The sequence below is a fragment of the Kogia breviceps genome, chromosome 2, assembly GCF_026419965.1.
Source record: "Kogia breviceps isolate mKogBre1 chromosome 2, mKogBre1 haplotype 1, whole genome shotgun sequence".
NCBI lineage: Eukaryota > Metazoa > Chordata > Mammalia > Artiodactyla > Physeteridae > Kogia > Kogia breviceps.
In genome coordinates this window covers 26,105,621-26,121,624 of record NC_081311.1, presented here as the reverse complement: position 1 = coordinate 26,121,624, position 16,004 = coordinate 26,105,621, and the positions used below count along the sequence as shown (strand labels likewise).

Below are 16,004 nucleotides of genomic sequence, written 5' to 3'. Positions count from 1 at the left end.
GCCACACTGCATGTGAACAGTAGGCCAGGCCATCCGCTTCAGCTAAGTCCAGGGGAGAGCCAGCTGGCGGAGCAGGCGGACAGTGCAAACCAGACACTACCTCGTTGTGTGTCGGACAGTTGAGTAGTTCTCTCTTCAGCTTGCCTCAGAAGAACAGTTGGACATCGGTGGTGACACAGGTGCTATGATTTGCAAAGAAGAACAATAAATTTTCAAAATAAAATCTTTACCCTTTGTGGTTTTAATGAAATCAGAAATTCTAAGAACTCTGACATGGATTTCTTGATGGCCTCTTCAGATCAGATTGTTAACTTGGGCCCATTCCAGGAGGCAAGTGTTCACATTATTAAAACCACCAACCCAGCCAGCACTGACTGCTCCAGAGAGGTCAAGGTCGAACGGACTTGAGAGACCGACTGACCCTGCTCACATCCCCAGATGGCTCTCTAGGCGAAGGGTGAGCTCTGTTGGCCAGGGGAAGTGTGAGAAAGGCAGAGTACCCAGTGGCCTGTAGAAGACGTCTGTGTCCAAGATGGGCAGCCAGTGCCTTTCAACTGAATGCAGTATACTTGAGATATTTTGAAAAGAATGCTAACGGCAGCCATGTGATGGAATGTTATGCACTCTTTAAGATCATGTTTTCAGATACCTGGACATGCTCACCATATAATATTTATGACATGGGAAAATACTCATAATTTAATGTAAGGTGAGAAGAAACAGTATAAAACCGTGTGTACACAAGATTATCCTTGTATTTTTGTGTGTACACACACACACACGTACATGGCACACATGCCCAGGTGAGGTATTAGAAAGATGCTCACCAATTGCTCAGAATGGTTACGAGTGGTTGGTTTATAGGTGATTTTATTTTCTTCTTTATTTTTTCCGCGTTTTCCATAATTTCCACAATGTACCGTCTAATTTTGTTATTACAAAAAAGTCACAGAAGCTAATGCAGAATTTATATTGCACATATCATTTAAAAAATTTTAAAACATATAAACAATGTCTTTAACTTATTATTTTCTATTTCTCATAATATTGTTCATCATTTAAGAACCACAATTTAAAACTAAACGTTATCCTACTCTGCCTCTGAGATACCATAAAGTCCACTTTTCAGTATGGCACCCTTAAGTCAGTAATTTTGGGTTTTGTTATTTTAATCAAATCAATATCTTTGTAAACTCAGATCAACATTACTTTTTTTTTTTTTTTTTAAATTAGCAAGTTGGAGTGCATGTTGATGTGTGCACGTGCCTTGCTTTTATTCTGAATCTCTACCTTCCTTTGTTCCCGGACTTTCTCAGGGTAGTTGAATGGGAGAATGAGATGTGGAGCACTGCGTCTGTGCACCTGGTACTAACCCACACCTAGATGCTTCCTGACCTTTGCTTCTTCCTTTGGCTGTTGTTGGCCAGTCGGTCCTTTGTGGCCTGTTGCAGGGCGTCCTGGCAGTCATGGAGCCTGCTTCTGGTTGATTTTCCTTTGTGTCAGTCAGAAAATGAGGGTATTTTTATGAGAACTGAAACCAATGACAGGTTGAAAATGAAAAGTTTTAAAGCAACAAACATGAGAATTCAGCATTTTCTAATTTCTCCCAGGTAATCTGCCCCCAGCGGATGACCAAACGGAAGTCTCGTTAATCCATACACTGTTATCGCTTCAATTCCAAGTATTCTTTTCTCTAAACACCTTAATCACTAGTGTCATTTTTTTCCATCCATTTGAAGTGTAATATCAAGTTGTGTTTATATCTATAGAAGTAGAAGCATTTAGCCCATCCCAGATGTCAGAGAAGATCCTTCTAAGGCTGCTAAAGCACCCCAATGTCATCCAGGAACTGAAGTATGACGAGAAGAACAAGAAAGCCCCAGAATACTACCTCTACCAGCGAAACAAACCTGTAGACTACTTCGTTCTCATTTTGCAGGTCAGAAGAATTAATCAACAGTTGTTTGATCTTATTGAGTACCCACCCTTCCAGTTTGGAGGAGAACTGATATAGGTGAATGGGTGTCAAGGATAACATACTTAACTTCTGGGGTGGCCTTACAGTGGGAGAATTTCATCTCCTTGTTTTCGTATCTGCAAACAATTTCAATATAAAGCAATGTGATTAATTAATTTCCAATACAGACAGGCACTTAGTGATTGCTGAGGCATTGAAGCAGTCATCTGAAGAAGGGTGAATTCAGGTGTTTGTATTTTTTTTTTTTTGAAGAGTTTGGGGAATTACCTGTGCATGTCTAAATCTTGGCTGGGCATTTGAAATTTAAGTGTTGTGAGTTCCTTTGGTCTTCTTTTTATCATCTTTTATTTCTTTCATCCCTCGTTAGGACTTGGTCTTGCACAACTTCCTAGAGATGCCTTATGATCTCTTCCCTTAATGCCATCAAAATAATCCATTTATTATTTTTATTCCTGATTACTACCAGCTTCTGCTTTTTTTTTTTTTTTTTTTTTTTTGTGGTACGCGGGCCTCTCACTGTTGTGGCCTCTCCCGTTGCGGAGCACAGGCTCCGGACGCGCAGGCTCAGCGGCCATGGCTCACGGGTCTAGCCGCTCCGCGGCATGTGGGATCCTCCCGGACCGGGGCACGAACCCGTGTCCCCTGCATCGGCAGGCGGACTCTCAACCACTGCGCCACCAGGGAAGCCCCAGCTTCTGTTTTAATGAGGAACTGATGGGATAATTAAAGCCTCTCATGGCAATGGTAACTTACCTCCTTCTCACTGTAACATAATCCACTACATAAGGTGAGAAGGTCCATCCATTCTGAACCCTCCTAGGGGCCCTAGAGGGGCTTTTGTGCTTGGATTGACAGGAGGCCCTTATTATCTCACAGTTTCACTTGGTAGAGAACAGTTCTTGGCATGGAGACCAAGATGAATAGTACAATGAATAGCATGACAGTTTTATTGATTTCTTTTGTCTCTTTATTGAAGAATTACTTTTATAGGAATTCTGAGTGTATTTCAGTATAAGAATACTAGTCCCTTAAGCATTCTCCTGTTTCTTGGTTACTTCCTAGGTGAGAACTGGAGGGATTTTTATGAGTGTAATTAGCACTTGGTAGACCCATCTACAATTTACATTGAGTCCAGCAAGTCCCAATTATCTAAATGAATCGAGATGTTTCTTTTTATCTGAAAATAACTCTTATCAGATGTCTAGATGTTAGAAACTCTGGGAAGTGTTGTGTTCATGCCCCGTGTTTGGACTGTATAGTGAATTCTGGAAGCAGAAGTGAGGAACTGTAGAAAAGTCTATGGATTAACCAGGTATATGCTGCTTTCATATAGTGTTTCTTGGAAACTTCTGTTTGCAGGTTTTCTAAGCCAGTACCCTGATTATTCTACTAACCTTAGTCTCATTCAATCCTGAATTGTTTTTCTTTTTCTCTGGGGATAGACAAGCTTGAAACTCTGAGGGGGCTGGGAATTTATTTTATTTACTACGGTGAAGGAGTAAAGCATTCATGTTTCTCATAAAATCTAGATGTGAATATTCCTTAAACCTAGAGAAACTTAATGACATTAAAGACAGTTTATTTAGAACTTTGAGGATTGACATTGTGAATTTCGGTAATATTAGAAACTCTGTGGCTTTCCATCGTCGATTTTTATATAGTTAGCATTTATGAATTCTGATTCAGTAATGCTCTATTGGTATGTAAAAAAGCCATTTCTTGGCTGATGGATCTAAAAATAGACTTTATGGAAGAGGGACTTCATAATTCTTGTCCCTTTATAAGTAAATCTTTAAAGATATTTTTGATAAGGCTTTTATGTCCATGTACCTATATTTGAATACCTATGTCATGTTAAATATTTTTACAAATGTGACAAGTTCTTGGAACTGACGATGTCATGGGAGTTTTTAAACATTTTAATTTTATTTATTTATTTTTGGCTGCGTCGGGTCTTTGTTGCTGCGTGCGGTCTTTCTCTAGATGCGGCGAGCGGGGGCTCCTCTTCGTTGCGGTGTGCGAGCTTCTCATTGCGGTGGCTTCTCTTGTTGCAGAGCATGGGCTCTAGGCGCACGGGCTTCAGTAGTTGTGGCTCGTGGGCTCAGTAGTTGTGGCTCACAGGCTCTAGAGTGCAGGCTTAGTAGTTGTGGCGCACGGGCTTAGTTGCTCCGCGGCATGTGGGGTCTTCCCAGACCAGGGCTCGAACCCGTGTCCCCTTCATTGGCAGGCGGATTCTTAACCACTGTGCCACCAGGGAAGCCCCATCATGGGATTTTCATAGAGATTTCAAGGATTTATGGAGGTGTTCAAACTGTAGAGTTTGGTGAAATACATGTTCTTGAAGGCCAGGCAGTTACCTGAGGTACCCAGAGTATGACAAAATGAAATATCATAATACCCTGTCAGTCTAGCATAGCCATCACCATTTACAGAGTATATTCCACCCTAAAATATCACTAATCCATCATTGGAAATTCATGCCAGGTTATTGAGCATGTTCCACTGCATTTCAAGAGCATTAAACCAGAGGAAAGCAGCTGTAAGCTGCCTTCCCTTACTGGCCCCAGTGCCAGCGAGCTGCCTTCTTCTGCAGACACTAGAAAAACTCTTTTATTAAGTAATTGATGTTTGGAATACAATTATAACTAGAAACAATCACTTTGAGTTTAAACCCTAGATGGAATAAAGTCTAATTTATTCAAAGCAAACCATTTAAGTAAGCTTACTTAATATCCTATAGGTTATGGGGCACATACTACATATGAATAAAAAGGCACATTCAAGTTTTATCTGAGAAAGTAGATTTTTAAACTAAAATGTATTGTGATAAAAGCACAATAAATAGTGAAAGAAAACTTTATTGCCTCTACATGCCTTAAATAACTTAACGGAATACACATATAAAAGTAGGAATGGGTAGGAACATAATCTTGGTGGAAAAATTTTTTCCACCATCGTAAAAGAGCAAGAAAAAATAGACTTTTAAGTTGTGTATATAAAATTAACCAAGTTGAAGAAAATATAAAGCCAGGGAAATACACTTAAAAAAAAAGTTTTATGTGACTGCTTCATAGAAATTGGTCATTTGCTCTGTCACATGTAAATTCTAATAAATTCAGAAAGATAGAAATTTCATAAAACTACCTGCATAGATCATAATGAAATAAAATTAGACATAAAAATGCATAATCGAAAAGTACTAAGCTATTTTAAAACTGATCAATTCTCTTACAAAGGTTTATACATAAGGTATAGAATAAAAGGCTATTAAATAATATAAATGCCATATCCACATTATGTCAAAGTTTAAAATTTTATTCCTCTAAGTACTTACATAAGACAAAAAGATATCTCTGATTTTCTATAATAGAAAAAGAGCAAAGCAACAAACTAAAAACAAATTAAATAATAGAGTGTCATGAAAATAACTTTTAAAATGAAAGTTTTATATTCCATAAATCAAGATTGGTTCTTCTAAAAGATTAACAAAATCATTATTCTATTGGCATAATTAATGTGATAAGAGAAAAAAGAAAACTAGAAGTTCTCCCTTCCCCCCCAGAAAAGCAGCTAGAATCAAAGGAATTGCTTGGAAAAAAAAAAAAAAATTTGAGACTCTAAAGAACTCGATTTCTGAATTGTACAAATAGAACGAGATGATTTGATAGCTAAATGCATTCTTTACGACAGTATGGCCTAATCTAAAGTCTGATAATGTTCTGGGCCAGTCTCACTTGTCCACATTGATGGAGAATTCCTAAATAAAAAGGAAGCAGTTAGAGACTAATAACGGACCCAAAGAGCTATTCACTGTGACTGTGACTGAATTAGGATTATTTTAGGTATTCAGGGCTTAAACAATAGAAGAACAACAAAACTAAAATATGCCATGTTAATTAGGGAAGCAGTAAAGGAAAAAATCCCTATGCTTAAATCAATAGATATCAGGACAAAATTAAGCATCCATTCTTGATTTCTAAAACAAACCAAAAACAAAAAATCTTTGTAAAAATCCATGATGAACAGTGAACGAAAAAGAAAAAAATGCTGTAAACCAATCACATGCTTAAACTGGCAGCTTCCTTTTGGGAATAAATATATACAACCCCTCATATACATGCATTTCAATAAATTTTTTTTTTCTTTTTTCGGTATGCGGGCCTCTCACTGTTGTGGCCTCTCCTGTTGCGGAGCACAGGCTCCGGACGCGCAGGCTCAGCGGCCATGGCTCACGGACCCAGCCGCTCCGCGGCATGTGGGATCTTCCCGGACCGGGGCACGAACCCATGTCCCCTGCATCGGCAGGCAGATTCTCAACCACTGCGCCACCAGAGAAGCCCCAAGAAATTATTTTTTATAAAGCTTTTTATGCAAATAGATTTAGAGCAAATAAATTATCAATTATAATTAAAGTAGTAGAAATAGTCCATATGTGTAAGCTAATCAAATTTCAGTGTGGATAATATAAGAGATCATTATATGGTCATAGAAGAAGTAGAAAGCATGTACAAAAATATGTCAAAAAAGATAGTGTGCCTGTAATTATAACTATTATAAACCATTTTTCTAATATATATAGTTGATATTTTACAGTGAAGTATTTGTTGGTCCTTTGGGGAATAAAATGTCTAAGCAGATAAAAAAATATCATTGTTCTTACATAACACATAATTAGGCTATGATTTTAGTAAATATAAAGAATAATAGGAAAACAAGAGGAATAGCTTTTTTCTTTGCCAATTATGTAATCAATGGAAAGGGATGCCTTTTTTTCTGGGGTTAATTTTTGTTGATTTCATGCCCCAGATGTTTTGTTGTTCAATTGCCCCATCCACTCTTTTCCTTTAGGGCTTCTGACATAGATTCGAAAGGGTTTTTCCCTACGGAGTGAAATCTGTTCTTTTGTGGAGGTGGCAGGTAGCATCTTAGAACTAAACAACCTTTGACAATATTTAATATCATTTCACTTGTTATTGGGAGCGAATTGAAGCCTTCAATACCAAACCTTCTCAAGGAGTTTTGAGTTGCAGGGTCTCCGTGTCCCAGTGAATAATGTTTCCTCACTCTTGAGTTGTGTACAGATAACACAGCCATGTTACAGGAAAAAATTATTTAGATACCTAGTGTTGACTCTATTTTTAAAAAAATATGTATAAATATAAAAGTAGCATGAGCTCCTTTTGAACCCTTTGAGCTGAGAATTCTTACATAGAACAATAAAGAAAACAAATTTGTAATTAGTATTTTAAATGTGTAAATGACACTGTTTGACTGATAGGAAAGTGCCACTGGTCCCAAGACGGTAGCAGGGAGCTCTGGCGCTGGCTCTTGCATTCAGCACACTTAGGTCCCTGTGTGCCTGGCGAGGATGGCACCCTCCAGCCCTGTGCTCCGTTTGAGCTACTCTGTATGTTTGTACAGTGTGTTGTGTTGTTATTTGGCCTCCACTGGGTGTGACCGGATTATTTGTATGTTTAGTCCTGCCCTGTTCCTTTCTCTTTGGCTCAGTGCTTCTCACACTTCAGTGTGCTTGGGAATCCCTTGGGGATTCAGTACCTCTCGGGTGGAGTCTGAAATGCTTCATTTCTAACAAGCTCCCAGTTGGTTGAGTAGCAAGCCTTGGCCACGATGATTCTCGTAGTAAGAACAACTTAACAGATTTGAGCACTAAGGCAAATGCTGGCACTGACATCTGGTGGCAGCACTTGGTTAGAAGGTGGTCAACCAGATAGCCTGAAATATATGTAAATTAATTTTTGACTGTATTTTTGTTTTTAAATTTAAGTGTGTATGAAGCAAACTTGCTGAGTCCTAGGACTACATCTGTGGACTGCAGATTGAAAAATGTTGCTAGAGGATGTCTGGGTGGTGCGTCCCCTCTTACTGGGCAGTGCTGGTGAACACAACCAGGGTCTGTGACCCTGGTGTTTCATTACCTCCTTTTAGGTGTCAAACCCTGTTTTGTGATGGTGATTTAAAAAACAAAAGCAAAATGAAAAAAGAACTCAATTCCAGAGTGAGCAGGAGACCAAGTAGATGCTCAGCACGTGGGATCTGAGGGTCTTCAGCCCTGAGTCCACGGCTTCCACTGAGTGCTTGATCTTGTTTGTGCCGAGGAGGATAGCTTAGGCTTCTGCCTTGAGGCCAGGTACAGCACGTGACTGCTGGGTACTTTGTCGATGCTTAGAAACTTTGAAGAGTTGTCTAATACTTTTTCTAAAGGAAGGTAGGATTCTGTAGTATTAACTTTACTCGGGGAGCCAGGTTTGCCTGGGACAGTGAGGCCTTCTTCATGTTTTGTCAGTTTACCAACATGAAGCCCTAGCTTCCTTTGGGAGTCTGTCCTGTCTCGATTTTTTGTTGTTGTTGTTGATATATACTAGATTAGAGCAAATTCGTTAATGTTTCAAAAGTAAAATTGATGCGGAGCTCCTTCCCTATTTGGAAGAAGTTTGTTTTCTGAGAAGACACCTGATTGAACTTGGGCCGGGCAAGCCATTTCCTCATGGGGCAGCCCTGCTTTGTGTACTGGTAGGTTTACTTGAAAACAGTCACTTTTTGAGACATTGACACACATAGATGAGTTAAAAAAAAAAATGTGTTCACTGGATGTTTCTAAAACTTGCCTACCAGGAAAGCTTCAGTCCTCTAGAGAAGGAGATAGGGCTGGGCAGTTTTTTAAACTTTTGGAATTGTAGAATCACAGGATGTTAGAACTGAAAGAACCACAGGTCTCCTCTCCTTTACTGCAGTTTTATAACTGAAGCAAAATTAGTCTAGTGCAGTGGTTCCTAAATGCTGATACTTGGCAAAGTTTTCGCCAGTTTGAGGCAAAATGAGAAAAATAAAAACAGTTGCAGTGAGTTCTTCATAAAGCTGTGTGTATTCAGCTTAAAGACCTATTATTCTGAAATTATATATTTTCTGTATTTTGGGGGTTAAAATGTCTGTGCTTTTGTGGAATGAGGGTCGCAGTAGATAGCTGTGTTTTTAAAATATCTTTATTTTATGAAATAAAAATGCGGCAACGCTCTCTCTGTTTCTGAGAAGGAAGATGGATTTTCCTAGTTCTTGGAATCCAAGCAGCTGGGAACCACTGCCCTAGTACACCTGCCTGTAATCTGGTGGATCTAGACTAGGTAGGCTCCAGAAGAAAGATAGCACATCCTCCCCACCACCTGCCAGCTGGTCTTGGGGGGCAGGGAGAGATCAGCTGAGGGGCTGCAAATCTTTGAGCAGCTGTCCTAATTTAATTTGCAGACTCACAGCTCCTGGGGGAGTCTCTTGAGAGGCCAGGGTGAACAGAGGTTCCAGAGCTGGCACCCATTTGCAGGGACACGGAACACAGAAGGCCCTGTAGCTTGTTTAAAAAAAAAAAAAAAAAAAACAAAATTAAAGGATCCAGATCATCAGGAGATCCATAGAAATGGAAGTCGATATGAGGCTCTAGGGCATTTGATCCTTCCTCCTGATTTTCTGCATAGAAATGCAGGTTACATGATGGTCCTACAGACACTTTGGAGCTTACAGTCACCGAGGCAGACATTTTCAGTTAGCGTATACGTACATCCTAGCTCTCTGATACAAGATCAAGGATTAGTCCATGAAGAAATGGATAAGCAACTGAAGGTATACACAGCGGGCACTTCCATTTCTGCTGCTCTTCGTCTCTGGATATTGTGTCCCTGCCCCCCTCTCTTAGGGACCCTGCCTCCCGTTCTTTCCCGCCAGCTTTTGGCTTTTGCTCCCGAGTTCCCACCTTCTCTCTCTGCACTAACTTTCCTCCCTTTCTGCCCCAATTTGCCGAATCCTAAACAGGCCTCATTTGACCCCAAGGCTGCTGCCAGCTCCACTGTGGCCCTGCTGCGGGTGCTTTGTCCCTCCTGCCCTCCCTTCCCTTGCACACAGTCTGATTTCTGCAGGAAAAGACACCCTGAGGCCACAATGGCTCCCTCCTCAGTGACTCTCTGACCATCCCTTTACTCTGAGGTTCTTCCCTCTCCCAGCTTCTGTGGTGACACGGTTGTCCGGTTCTACTTGTATCTGTTTCCCCTTTGGTCCCATATTTGTTTCTTTTTCTCCTCCTACTCCCAGTCAAGGGCTGTAATTGCTCATTTTCTCTCCTCCTCTCTCAGACCCCCATCTCCAGTTCGGACCTTTTCCCTGACCTTCGTCCTTCCATTTCAGCCTTTTTGATGGACTCTTCAAAAGGCCTTGTTTTCTTAAAGGGAATTCGTCCCCTCTTCCCGGCCCCCCATCACTGATGCATCCCCTTCCCAACATTTCCATCTCCACTCATGGGGTCCCCGTTCTTCAAGTCGCTCAGAGCAAACTTCTCTTGTGATTATTGATGCCCCCTCTCTCTCCTTGCGCTTCTTTCTCCCTTACGGTTTCACCAAATTATGTTGATTCCTTATCCGCAGCTCCTCTCATAGTGATCGTTTTCCAGTCCTGTGGTTACTGCTCTCGTGTACGTCTAGACTTGATCTTCCTGAAACCGTATTCCTCTGCTCAAGAACTTGACCTCATTAGCCCACCCTTCAAGGAGCTCTGCAGTCTGACCTGCTCACCAAACTGCTTTTCCAAACCTATCTCCCCTTCTTTCCTGGCAAAACCCACTGAGCCTAGAAGTCTGCTGTCACCCACCTCTGACCTTCCCCAACACCGTTCCCTTCCCTTGGCTCAAATCCTACTCCTCAGATTTTCCTTCCTTTATAAAATTTATCTTTGTACAAGAACAGGAAGTCATTTTTTTTTCTCTCTGAACTCCTTATATTCTTCTTGTCTTTTTCCTCATGTAGAATTTTTGTTTACTGCCTTGCATCGTTGAGTGTCATGTGCTCTCTCCTTTTCTGGATTGTGTGCTCTCCCCTTTTCTGGATTGTATGCTCTTGGAGGAGCAAGGGCTGTCTTCTCACAAGGCTGCACAGCCTCTCCTGAGGACCCTGCATGGACAGGGTTTTCAGTGCCTATTGGTTTGCAGGTTGACTTTATATTATAGCAAGAGAATTGGTTGGAGATTGATAAAACTAATATTTTCCATTGAGTGAAGGAAAACCCCAAAGAGAGACAACAGATAGTTTTCTGAAGAAGCGTTTTGAAAAGGGCTTCCATAACTGGGAATTTGGTATAGAGTAATAGGGAGTGATCACAGTGATGGAGTTTGTATTCATAGGTGGCACAGTGTAGCATACTGGTGAAGAGTTTGTTCTTCGGTTGCTTCATCTTTCTAAGCCCTGCTCTCCTGATTTATAAGAGGGTGGTAATTGTGTCTGCTTCGTAGAGTTGTGAGCATTAAATGGATTAATAAGCACTGTGAATTGTCAGCACAGTTTCTCTTCAATAAATGGTAGCTTAATTTTTGTTTACCCGGTGTAAAGGATGCACCATAAACGTACCCTCCTACTAGAGAGGCAATAATTATAGGTAAGGTGAGCAAGAGCTGTTCTGACCCTTGGCTTGGAAATCTAGAATGCAACTTGCCTATGAGGGTTTTCCAATAGCCCAGAAAAGGATTATGGTGAACCGTAAGGCTAGAGAGATGAATAAGGCACAGTGTGTCCCAGAGGAGATGATGAGAGGAAAGAAGTTGAAGTCAAGTTAGAGGAAGGAAAGAAAAGGGAGAACCTTAGCAGAGGTTTTGTCCTGATGGAACGAGATTACTTAAGGTGCTTTGCCGAGAAGTACCGTGGTGTCCCAGTGCGTCTGGAGTGTCTGGATGACCAGGGATTGGCCTGCGACGTGTCTGCTCAGTTGGTCAGGACCCATGCTAGGGAGATAAGAGGGAGTTCTGCCGCTGGGAGCCGGTTTAGTCCTCCCTGTTTCATGGTGACAAACCATGTTGGCCCTTGACCCTGACTGTGCTCCGACTCAGGCTCCCGTGGAACTGCTTGGGTGACAGTCACTGAGCACCTTCTCAGCGTTTGTCCCATGGGTGGAACAAGAGCCCGATCTTTCAATTACTGGGAGGGCTCTCAAAGAACCCACGAACTGGGATGCTGGGAAATATTGAGTGGACTCGTGGAAATTAAACATCACACTACTTTCACCTCTACATCTCCAGCTAAATCCAATTTTTCATATTTAAGATGAATTAACCCTCTCCTCCATCTAAGTGGGAAAGATTATCTGAGGATTTTTTTTTACTTCCTTGGGATTGTTGGGAAAGGAGTTTAGACAAAAATCTGAGGAAGGACTGAATCTTGCATACAGTTTGCAAAGAAATTCATGTAATTGGACTGAACATGCTCCCTTTTTTCTTTTCACAGGGGAAAGTGGAAGTAGAAGCTGGGAAAGAAGGTATGAAGTTTGAAGCCAGTGCTTTTTCATACTATGGTGTAATGGCCCTTACAGCCTCCCCAGGTGAGTTTCCTTCTCAGCCTCAGGGCAGGGCTAGGTTTTGGGAAATAATGCCCTTGTATTGTCATCTTTCTGTACCTGCGGGCTAACCCTATTTATTTACTTTTTGAACTTTTTATTGAAGTGTATCATGTATACAAAAAATACCGCTCACATCACACATATATACCTCCATGAATTTTCACAAACTGAACTCTCTTGTGTAAGCCGGCTCCCAGATCAAGAGACAGAACATCACCAACCCTAGAGAACCCTCCCCCACCCTCCCCTTTAGTCACTATCTCCCCAAAGTAACCACTGTCTTGACGTGTAAGCATTGACTAGTTTTGCCTCTTTTTGAACTTCAGGTAAATGGAATTATACAGGACATATTGTGTTGAGTCTGGCGGCTTTTACCCAGTGTTGCCCTGGTCACACTCATCTGTACTGCTGTGTGAGCTTATACTCTGTTTCTTCTCATTGCTGTACAGTGTTCCATGGTATGAATATACAGCAGTGCATTTATTCTTTTCACTGCAGATGGACACTGGGGTAGTTTCCTGTTTGGAGGCTACTCCGAATTGTGTGTCTGTGACACTGTCCGCGTCCTTTGGTGAAGACTGTTGGGTGTATGTGTAGGAGTGGAATGACGCGGTCGGCGTTAATAGTTGCAGCCCCACCGTTTCCCAGGGTGGCTGAGGCAGTCACACTCCTGCCCGTGCTGACCGGGGTTCCAGTGGCTCCATATCCATCACTTGATACTGTTGACTCTTTTAGATGTTAACTCTTCTGGACGTTTTTTAATTTGCATTTTTCTGAGGATAGTTGAGGTTTTAATGTATATCCATTGCCTATAGCCGGCTCTTCTCAACTAGAGAGCTGGCCAGTTAAGTCAGCCAACTAAGGGTGGGTGTGCCACGGGGTATCGACCCTAGTGCTCTGAGCACAAGATGCCAGAAAGCGGTGTCTGTTCTAATAGGAACATGGACACGGATACTTGGCTCACCTCTGGGATGGGACTTGAATGGTTCCTCTTTGCACCACTTGCTTTGCTACCTTATCCCCGCTGGACCAGGGCAGGCAGGTAAACAGGGGCTGCAGTACCACCTTGTGGCCAAAATGCCAAATGACACGCCGTGCTAGGAAATAACCTTTTATAAACCTCAAACTTTAAAATAGCCGATCCTAAAAGAATGCTGTCACTTCTGAAAAACCAGTCTCAAAAAGGGGAGGGGACACCTGCAGACAAGTCTGTGTTGTGACGTTGGTCCTCATCTACTGCTCCACACAATGTCTCAGGCGCCCAGAGATGTTACAGTTAGAAAGCCAGGGAAATGTCAAGAATTCTGACATTTCTAAACCTCCCCTGTCCCCGATGCATCTGCTCACTATCCTGGTGCAGGTTTTTGAGTCACATGGGCCAGTGTCCCCATTGTCTAGCACCCAGTGTGAACACAAGCCTGTCGAACCCAACTTAATTAGTAGGTGTCTGCTGTCAACTTCAAGGTGATCTTCTGTTTTCACTGCTAGTGAGAGGACGGGGAGATTCTTAACTAGGCCATAGAAGACCTGGGAGACAGCCTGGGTTCCACTTATGGGTTATCTGACTGAGAAAGGCCCTTGGCTTCCTCGTTATTAAAAGGGTATAAGATTACCTCCTGTGGCTGTTAGAAGCATAGAATGTGATGATACTCACATGAGTACTTTGTCACCTTTAAAGCACAAGAGGAAATGTTTGTATAACACAAGTAGGTGTTGAGATTGTGACTATTGCTTGGCAACCACCCTCAAATTTGCCCCAGGTTAGAATCAGGTATGTAAGGTGGCTTTGAAAGGACAGCTAGAGGAGTAACTTGTACGTTTTTATGCATCATTAGTTCTTGAACCCTAAATATTAGCCCAGTTCATATTAAACCATGGATTTATATAGGGTAAATCACGTTCAGGAAAGGAATCGAAGAGCAGGCCTTCCATATACGAAGCGTGTGGGGCTGCAGTTTCCTACCTAATGTGGTAGGAAATGCTCGGAAGGAAGGGAGTTTCATTAACAGCATCTCACTTACTTCAAAGCCCAGCGTTTGGGCTTCCCTGGTGGCGCAGTGGTTGAGAGTCCACCTGCCGATGCAGGGGACGCGGGTTCGTGCCCCGGTCCGGGAAGATCCCACATGTCGCGCAGCGGCTGGCCCGTGAGCTGAGGCTGCGCGTCCGGAGCCTGTGCTCCGCAACGGGAGAGGCCACAACAGTGAGAGGCCCGCGTACGCGCAGGAAAAAAAAAAAAGCCCAGCGTTTTACTTGACTTTACATTGAGGATTCAGGATTTTGTATATTCACTGAGATGCAATAATAAGTACAGTAACCCCAAGATAATGTTTCTATTTATTAATGTTGATCGCCTAGAAAGACCCTACAGTAATCAGTTATCAAGACCGGCCCAGTTATTTGTCAATTACACCTCAATTAAAAAAAAAAAAAGGGCTTCCCTTGTGGCGCAGTGGTTGAGAGTCCGTCTGCCGATGCAGGGGACACGGGTTCGTGCCCCGGTCCGGGAAGATCCCACATGCTGCGGAGCGGCTGGGCCCGTGAGCCATGGCCGTTGAGCCTGCGCGTCCGGAGCCTGTGCTCCACAACGGGAGAGGCCACAGCAGTGAGAGGCCCACGTACCGCAAAAAAAAAAAAAAAAAAAAAACAAAACTGCCCAGAAAATATGACCCCTGCCTGGTAGGTAGAGCATGTTGATTGACTTTGGTCTGCCATTCCCAAGAAATCTGTATATGATATTCTTTATTTACCTTCCTCTAATACTTTGAATTGCTATGGAATACAGTGACATTTCGAAGCATCTGTCCAAAGTTACAATCAGACCAATTGAGAATGTAAATGAATTGAATAATTTTTTTCCACAGATAGGGACGCTGTAGGCTGTGCTGTGAACAGGTATCGAGGTGCTGGCACAGGCAGCTTGGGTCATGCTCTTGGGGCAGTTGATGAATCAAGCTCTCCTTTTGCGTGGCTAGCTGTGATTGAAGTCCTTAAGAGCACGTTTTGAGCTATAAACTGCAACGGGGTATTACTGGCTTAAGAGATTTCTAGGTTAGTAAAGAAGCACATGAGTAGGATTTCTCCCGATTTCGGCCTCCCTATGTTCCTCTTCCTGGAAAGCAGTGTGTGTTCAGTTGATTTACATAATATCATATAGGCTTCTGCATTTCCGGAACTGAACTCTCCTATGGGTAGAACAGGTATCCACTCCTGTCCCCTGAATACAGAGAGCTCCTTTCTTGCCTTTTGATATGGTCTCACCCTGTTTTTCTCCATTTTTCAGTTCCTTTGTCCCTGTCTCGTACCTTTGTTGTCAGCAGAACAGAGTTGTTAGCAGCAGGTTCTCCAGGTAATTCTGCATGTTTCCTTTTCATAATTCTGATTGCCTCCGTTGACCCCACCAAAGCCCGGCTGGCCGGGTCTGCTCCCTTTATTTGGTCAAGGCCATTTTCAGTTCTTTGAGCTCTAAAACTCCATGGTTCTGTGACTAATAGTGAGCTATCCAGGACAGCAAAAACCCACAACTGATGCGCAAAGGGTTTGGGAGATGGGAAGGGAATCTTGAAACTGGGAAGGGGAGAGTGGGTCTGACATGGGTTCCCTGCGTGACCCATCCACACTGCTGACCTTGGATTTTTGAGGCTGCCCT

The 16,004-nt window shown here is 42.4% G+C and overlaps 1 protein-coding gene across 3 annotated transcripts in view; it reads left to right on the top strand.

The window, feature by feature from the left end:
- The window catches only part of CNNM2 (cyclin and CBS domain divalent metal cation transport mediator 2), a 142,510-nt gene that overhangs the window by 121,470 nt on the left and 5,036 nt on the right, over positions 1-16,004 (top strand). The window contains exons 4-6 of one of the 3 annotated variants that reach the window (XM_059054084.2): positions 1,770-1,939; positions 12,247-12,340; positions 15,639-15,704. In XM_059054084.2, the coding sequence (XP_058910067.1) occupies positions 1,770-1,939; positions 12,247-12,340; positions 15,639-15,704 (330 nt within the window). Of the gene's footprint in view, positions 1-1,769; positions 1,940-12,246; positions 12,341-15,638; positions 15,705-16,004 lie in introns of those variants that run through there. The other 2 variants (XM_059054085.2, XR_009334036.2) reach the window with 2 other exon arrangements.